The 8077-nt window shown below is 57.9% G+C and overlaps 1 protein-coding gene and 1 long non-coding RNA gene across 3 annotated transcripts in view; one reads left to right on the top strand and one right to left on the bottom strand.

Moving 5' to 3' along the window:
• Positions 1 to 394: 394 nt before the first annotated feature.
• On the top strand, positions 395 to 2211 carry LOC138172987 (uncharacterized). Its single transcript, XR_011171284.1, has 3 exons — positions 395 to 481; positions 908 to 1033; positions 1861 to 2211. It is a non-coding gene; the product is annotated as an uncharacterized lncRNA (long non-coding RNA).
• Positions 2212 to 6779: 4568 nt separating this feature from the next.
• The window catches only part of LMF2 (lipase maturation factor 2), a 7445-nt gene continuing 6147 nt past the window's right edge, over positions 6780 to 8077 (bottom strand). For both annotated transcript variants that reach the window (XM_069102925.1, XM_069102926.1), the window contains exons 13-14: positions 7682 to 7778; positions 6780 to 7421 (exon numbers count right to left, since the gene is read on the bottom strand). In XM_069102925.1, coding sequence (XP_068959026.1) covers positions 7119 to 7421; positions 7682 to 7778 — 400 coding nt within the window. In that variant the 3' untranslated portion in view covers positions 6780 to 7118. The remainder of the gene's footprint in view (positions 7422 to 7681; positions 7779 to 8077) is intronic.

The raw sequence follows: 8077 nt of genomic DNA, 5'->3' as shown, positions 1-8077 counted from the left end.
CCGGGTCAGAGCTACAGGGAGCCTAGCCTGGGTGGGGGAGAAGGGAAGAAGCATTTATAGAGCACTTACTATATGCTTCCAAGTAATTATAAACAGTGATGATTGGGAGTGGGGGGCAGAGGATCCACACAGCAAATTCAGATGCCTCCAGAACAGAGGATTCCCCCCTTCCAGGGTCTGACCACCACCTCCTGGCCCCTGGCAGACTCCCTCTTCTTCCTTAACATCTGCCTTCTCTGTGATTCCCCCTCTCCCCCCCAGGGTCTGGAGGAACAGGCCCTGAAGGGTGAAGCAGTGATGGGTCTGGAACCAGGGGACTGGCCTAGACGACTTCAGCTAGGGGAGGAGGAACCTGTAACCCAGTCAAGGGAGGTAAGGTCTAGCTCCGCCCCCCAGAAAAGGAGTATTTCTGGACTGGGCTGGGATAAGACAACATCCAGTGAAGAGAGGGAAGGACACTCTCCACACTGACAAAGCTCCGGTATTGCCTCTCCCTCCCCCCCTGCTCCCCCCCCCCCCCCCCCCCCCCCCCCCCCCCCCCCCCACCCCCCCCCGCCCCTCCCCCACTGCTCCCTGCCCATCAGGTCCCCCCACTGCTCCCTCTCCCTCCCCCACTCCTCCCCACCCCTCCCCCACTGCTCCCTGCCCATCAGGTCCCCTCACTGCTCCCCTGCAGAGTCCCTTAGCCCCACTCACTGCCCCACGTCCTTCTGACCTTCCTCACTCCTCCCTGGGATTTCACTCACCCCAGGCCCTTGTCCTCACTAACCTCCCTCTAATCTCCCTCCTTCCCAGTGGGTTGGGGGGCACTAAAGTGAGGGGATGGGGGGTCAGAGGTTGGGGACCCATCCCTGTGAACCCCTCTCTGCCCTCCTATACCCACTCTGGCCCCAAACTTCCCCTCCAGGGCAGCCAGGGACTCTGCCACCTGCAAGCCTTCAGGCACCTCTGCTCTGACCATGACCCGGCCTCTTCCATTGTCCATCCTCCTCCTGGGCCTTCTATGCCTGTCACTGCCTGGAATCTGGCCCAGGTCAGTCCAGCCCCATTGGGCCCTCAGGCCTTGAGACCCTGAGACACACAATCTCCCACTGTAGAGATACCAAGAGCCTTACCCTGGCCCCAGCATGACCCAGACCCCTTCTCCTTTTCTCCCCCTCCAAATCTGTTACTTCCCCCAATGTTTCCCAAGCCTCAGCTGCAGATCCCCATTATCCAGAGTTGAGGACTGGGACAATGAGGCAGTGGGGGTGTGGAGGGGGCTGAGGGTCCAGTGACACCTTTAAGACGCCTACCACCTGGTGGGGATACAGGCCCACAAAGGATGAAATGGAGACTGAAAACTCAATGAGCATGAAGGGGTTCAGAGCCCAGAATAAGGGCCTGTCTGGCCAGGCATCCCTTTGGGGATCTGCTTTGTGCTGTCCTGCCTCCCAGACAGGCCAAAAGGAAGTGACTAGCTCAGGGCTGGAAGGTGGGAGGGAAGAGCTCATTCCCTGAGGACCAGAACAGCAGAGACCCCACCATGTCCTCTAGTACCTCCCTGCACTATGGGGGGGGGGCGGTGGTACAGGAGGCTAATTCTAGAGGCTGGGACTTCAGCAGGAATGATCCTGGAAGCCTACGGGCTGGAGGCCTGACTACAAGAGGCCCGGAGGGAGAGCAGTGAGCTGGGGACCCTGCTGGGACAACAGGATGCTGAGGGGCTGAGTTTGGAGACCTGGGAGACTTAACCTTGGAGGGTGGACAGCAGGGATGAGACGGCTGGAGCCTAGGCTAAAGGGGGAGGGCTGACTCTGCGGATGGGGCCTGGCCTGAGGTGCTGATGGAAAGGGCCTGTGGGCCACCTTTCCCTCCCAGGCCTCTCCCAGAGAAGGCCCTGGATCATGCCTCTAGCTACCTCCCGACAAATGCCCTTGAGTTGGCCGAAATGCCTCCCCTCCCTGAAGGAGACAGAGAAAAGAGCTCCATCAAGCAGGGCTGCCTCTTCGAAATATGTGGATCCGAAGACCCAGCCATCAACTGACTGGGGCCTGAGCCCCGAAGCTCCGGCTCCTGCTGCCCTCCGTAGCCCCAAGGCCTTTGGCCAAGGTGCCCCCAGAGCCTGGCTCTGCCTCCGGAGGTCAGGTGGAGGGCTGGGCCAGAATGGGATGAGCCACTTAGGGCCCATCCAGGGCAACCCATCAATAAAGACTCACCTGTGTGTTTGCATGAGTGTTGGTGTCTTGGGGAGACTCACCAGCTTGGCGGGGGAGGGGCTCAGGGGGCTTGGCCCCTCCAGGCTGGGAGCCAGGAATCAGTGTCTGAGGGAGCAGGGGGCTCAGAGATTAGAGGACTGGGAGTGGGCTTGGGGGCTCAGGGACCAGGGAGTGCAGTGAGTAGGAGTTTAGGGCTCAAGGGTCTTGGGGGGGTCAGGGATCAGGAGCCTGAGTACTCAGGAATTAGGGACTGGAGGCTCAGCAGTCAGGGGTATAGGAAGCAGGGGCTCAGGGGTCAGGGATCAGCAGTTTGAGGAAGCAGGAGGCCTAGGGATTAGTGGTCTCAGGGAGCTTGGGGGTTCAGGGAGCAGGGGACTTGGGGGATCTGGGGCTCATGGATCAGAAGCTTAGAGGCCCCGGGAACAGGGATGGGGGTGTCAGGGATTGGGAGCTTGGGGCTCAGAAAGTCCAGAGCAAAGAGGTGAGGCCTGAGCCAGGAGTCCCATGGCCCGAGAACTTGTCTGGGCAGGCAGAGTTGACAGCCAGGAAGGGATCAGAGGGAGCTGGTCTAAACACAACCATTACTCTTAGGTCCTAGAATCAGATGCACAAAGCAGGCTGCTGGGAAGGGGGCAGAGCCTCAGGCCACCTGGAGGCCTCTTCAGGGAAGGCTGCTGGCTGGGGGTGGGGCTAGGGCCGAGAATGGCCCCGGAGCCAGGGGACCCAAGATTGTGGAGAAAATGGGCCGTCTGGCAAATTCCCACCGGAAGCAGTTATTCTTGCCAAGTCGATGCTATTTGTACCTGAAGATAGGACGAATGCACTAAGGCAGAGTGGGAGAGGGAAGAAGAAGCAGGCGATTGTGCCCAGAAGGTGGAGAATGGTATCTGGAGGGGGAGTCACGTGAGGTACATGCAGAGAGGTGGGCTATGGAAGACACACTATGTAAGGCCCCAGGGGTGGGGGACTTGCAGCCTCGAGGCCACATGTGGCCCTTGAGGTCCTTAAGTGTGGTCCTTTGCCGGAATCCAAACTTCACAGAATAAATCCTTAGATTATGGGTATTATTAAAGAGATATAAAGGGTATCGGTCTAAGCCTTACACTGATAGAATGCTGGGAAATTTGTTTTATCCTGGAGCAAAAGGGAAGCATTGAAGGCTTCAGAGCAAGGGAGTGCTGTGATCACATCTGGGCCTCCTAAGATTTGAGAAGCTTTGTGGAGGATGGATTGAAGAGGAGACTGGAAGCAGGGAGACCAAGAAGGCAGCCAGGAGGGAATTGGATGAGGGAGATGAGGTGACCAAGCCATGTGACTAGGACCTTGAATGGAAGAGGCAAGTGAGGAGGAGGGGGGAAGCTGGGGAGTACGACTGCTCCAGGTCAGGACATGCCAACAGGGAGAGATCAGGCACTCAGGGACACCGACCCGAGCACAGGAGAGATGCTGTCTGCAGGACAAACATCAAGAAAGCACCTACTATGTGAATGGCTTGTGCTAAGCATGGGGGTTCCTATGACAAAACCCAACAGTCCCTATTCCTAAGACGTTTGGATTCTTCTGGAGGTAGTGGACAGGCTCTCCTGGATCCATGGAGCTTAGCAGGGGCAGTGAGCTCACATTGTGTGCAGCTGAAACCATCTGCTAAAGAAATGCGTCCCTAATGCAGGGCATCCGGGCTCTCCCAGAAGAGCTCCTACACTGCTGTAGGAAGATTTTCTGACATCAAGACAAAATCTGCCATTGTTTGTGCCACCAAAGAGGGTTCAAATCTCGTCATTCCTCAGAATTCAATCAAATTCATCATTCAAATCTCTTATGTGACCTTGGCCAAAAACCATGACCTCCCCGGGCCTCAGTTTCCCTTACTGTAAAATGGATGACTTCTGAGGTCTCTTCTCGGAGCCTAAGACATGTTCCAGGTCCTCACTACCTCCCCCCCCCCCGGGGGCCAATAACCTCTTCCACCTGACAGCCCACTATGTGCCCAAAGATGGCTCTCCTGTCTGGGCTCCTCTGTGCGGAAAGTGATACTAAGTAACGTGTAGAGGGCCAAGGCTCTATACAGAGACACATTGTGTTCACCACCCAGGCCCATGGTCACCCTGTATCCTGCCCCACCCCCATCTCCAGCTAGGACTCTGTACAGACCTAGAATGAGCAAAGCACAGAGTGGGTTCTTAGGGCTCCAGCTGTGGGAGGCACGAGGGCCCCCTGGGCAGCTGCTGCAGCGAAACCAGCTGGGCCCCCCTAGCAGAGGCAGAGGGGAGCCACGGAAAGCGAGGGGAGGAGGGGAGCCACGGAGAGAGAGGGCAGGAGGGGAGCCACAGAGAGCGAGGGCAGGAGGGGAGCTTTCTCTCTCCACTCTGCCTTCTTCTCTGCTCACTCTGGGAGAACTCCCTGCCCTTGGCATTCAGCTAGACAAGGTGCCAGGGTAGAATTCCTTCCTTGAGGCAGGCTTTCTCCAACTTTGTCCAGCCAGAGGCAAGAGCTGGGACCAGAACCTGAGCTGGATAAGAGGCTCTGAACCCTCTGACAGAGATTGGGGGCGAGCTCAGGGTTGAGAGTTGGCATCCCCTAGGCTATTAACCCCTTTTGCCTTGGGGATCAGGCTCTCTGGGACGGACACTTATTCTCCACACTCCCTGGGAACTTGGTCCCACTTTCCATCTGGGTCTGAAAGGACATTGACTTTCCCACTGGCACTGGAACCTACTGCCCCACAGAAGGAGCTGCCCATGGATCTCACACTGGGTGAGAATGGGTAACTCCTACCAGGGTACCCTGACACCTTGAGTACAGGGACCTGGACCAGAGATCCCCAAACCCAAGGAATCTAACCCTAACCTTATGCAGGTGGAGCACCAAGGCCCCCAACCCCGTGGGAGGGCTCAGATCAGAGCCCTTCCCTAGCCCCATGAGGCTGGTCCTACTTGGGTATCCTGGGCCTGGTGAAGGGCTTTGCAGACCCTGGACTAGGTAGTATCAGCCCCACTATTTCCTTTACTTCTCAGCTCTGCTCCCCTACCCAAGCCTGCCCCTGCTGCCCTGTCCCCAAGCCCTCTGCCTCCTAAGCCAGCATGCCTAAGCTGTATTTAGGAAACCCAGGGCCTGTGCCCACTTGCGCCTCCCTTAGAGGAACTCCTGAATTGAGCACGCACAGCTCAGCCCCCTTGATAGCTGTTGGTCTTGTAGGGATCCAATGAGCTTTGTGTGAAGGCTGTGATGAAGGGCTTTTTGGGTGCATGTGGCTGCTGGCTGGCCTCAAGCCCTGTCTGTGCTTCCCTACAAGGGAGATTCAGAAAGCCTTCCTGGTGCAGCCCAGAGCTTTCACATTTAGGCCCCCCAGTGACCCATCCTAATGGATGGAGGTCAGAGTCCCCTTCACACTTCAGTCCAGTTCAGTGGTTCTGTGTGTGTGAGAGACCCAAAGACAAGCAGAGAGAGGGAGATAAGCAGGGAGGCAGAGGAAAAGACAGAAACAGGGAGGGTGCTTTTCTCTGCCTCTGGTAGTGAGGTTGGCCTTAGAGAACAGAAAGACAGACCAATGCAACTCCAACACATGGCTGGAATTTTCCCAGCCCAAAGCCACAGACAGCAGCACTCCCAAGACCCACGGGGAGGAGGGTGGGCCGTGTACCAATCACATAAACCATCTTGGATTGACTCAACAGGCAGAACTTGTGGGTCCAGGAGGCCCAATGGCCCCCTGGCCATGGCCGGGCCACCTCTGGACATCGTCAGTTCTGGGGGACACTTTTCAGAGAGGATGCTGACCAGCTGGAGAGTCCAGAAGGTGGTCAGGGTAGAAAAGGGCCTTCAGCCCATTCCAAATGAGGGCATCTGGCCTGGAGAAGGTCAAGAGTCCTATGGAGAATTGCTGGGAGGGCTGTGATCGGCTTATTCTGCTTGACCAGAGGGTAGAACCAAATGGGGGAGGGTGAGTACAGATCCAGATTTGAGCTCAATGTCTTTCTGAAAGAGTGCCTATTAACTAAAGCTGTGCCAAAGCAAAAGTTACCTTGGGAGGTGAGCTCCCCATCCCCAGGGATCATTTATGGGATGGACATTTGCCAACTGGATTGCTCAAGTGTTTGTTGGCCCAAATTGCCCTGAACTCCCTTCCAGGACCTACCTACCCTTTGTCTGGCATGCACTTGAGTCTGGTCCCCTTTATGCTCAGCTCTGGGAAAACACTGATTAAACAGCATGGCCTCTACCAGCACCGGTCACCAGGCCGGCCCGCCTCTCCAAGATCAGGCCACAGTGATGCGGAGGAAGGAGCCTGAGAACACCTGCTTCTTCCAAGGCCCTGGGGAGGCTGGCAGAGGCGCCTGGAAGCTGAGAGGACTAGAGAGCTCCAGCTCTGGTCCCAGGCATAGGTGGGACCAACGGAAGTTGCTGTTGCCTCGTTCTGCCTGGGCCTAGGAAGAGAGGGGCTGGCTAGTTCCTAGGCAGTTTACGCCCAGTCTCTCACTCCCCCGAGGCCTGACCGGCTTTTCTCCCGTCCTAGGTCTACATCAGCTCCCATCCTGCTCCACCCTCTGCTGCCCACAGGCCTAAGGATGGAAAAAAGCCAAAGACGTTCCTTTCTTTATTTAGAAAACTCGAGGAAGACTTCTGTCCATCCATCTTACATACCAGTAGAAAGGGTGGGTGTCTGGCCTGGATCCAGAGAGCCCTGGGCATCCCAGCCTAGCCCAGGGAAGTCAGACAGTCTCACTAAGGCATTTGAAGCTGGCCCTGAGGAATGGGCCCAGAGTGCAGCAGATGGGAGAGGCTGAGAAGGTCCTGAGCTTGGTGGGGGTGGGGGTGGTACCCTGACCACCTAGATGCCCCAAAAGCATCCTGTCCTCACCCTGCTCCCAGGGGCAGGGGAGCCGTGCCTGAGAAGCAGCCTGAGATCCAGGCTGGCTAACACTATTTCTTTCTGCGGGTGCCCTTGGAGCTGTCTCCGGACCCCTCTGAGCCCTGGGGTTGGAACCGGTCCTTGCCCCCCTTCTCCTTCTGGGAGGGTGGCTTGGTCTTCTCCCCACCTGCTGTTTCAGGCCTCTGGGGCCTGGGAAGCAGCAGTGCCTGGAGGAGGTGGATGGCACCCACCGAGCCGATGAGGCCCCAGAGCAGCATGGGGGCAGCCAGTGGGGTCAGCTGATCCCGCAGCCAGCGCAGGGCTCGAGGCAGCAGGCTGGCTGAGCTGTGTGCGGGTCGGCCTGGGCTCTTGTCCTGGAGGGGAGAGGGAGGTCACACTAACAACCACAACTGGCTAGCACTGAAGGTCCACCAAAACTTCCTCCATTTTACACGTGGAGAAACTGAGGGCACCTGCTCAGAACCAGATGGCTCGGGGAGAAGCTGCAGTGCCTGGCCAACGCCCCCTGCCTGCTTCTGCTGGGCCTCAGGTCAGGCCTCGTCACACACTGGGGCCCCTTCCCAGGCATGATGCCCGTTCCCAGCCTGGCCCAGGCCACTGGGGCCCTCCCTACCTGCAGGCCAAACTGGGTAAGCAATGACTCCAGCTTCGGGTCCCCCAGGGACACGGGGGGAAAGAACTCCTCAGACCATTTCCGCCGCCACCATTTGCTAAGAGACAGAAAGAGAAATGGGGGTCAGCAGAGGGCTGGGAGCTGCTTCATACCCTGCCCCTTCCCAGACTGTGACTGCTTCTGCCGCTTCACAGTGTGCAGCCGCTCTACATTCTCAACACTCCCTCCTCAGGCTAAGTCCTCATATATGCCTCCAGGGTCCCATCCCTGCCCTCTGGTCCTGCCCCCTGCCAGGGCCTCACCCCTGCCCCTTGGTCCTGCCCCCTTCCCCCCCCCAGAGCCTCACCCCTGCCCCCTGGTCCTGCCCTCCCCCCCGCCCCCCTCCCCCCCCCCCCC

This window comes from Petaurus breviceps, unplaced genomic scaffold (genome assembly GCF_028583685.1).
Source record: "Petaurus breviceps papuanus isolate PSGF00001 unplaced genomic scaffold, PetGlider_PUasm1.0 558, whole genome shotgun sequence".
Taxonomy (NCBI): Eukaryota; Metazoa; Chordata; class Mammalia; order Diprotodontia; family Petauridae; genus Petaurus; species Petaurus breviceps.
The sequence above is the reverse complement of the archived record's forward strand: the minus strand, read 5'-3'. Positions and strand labels throughout refer to the sequence as shown.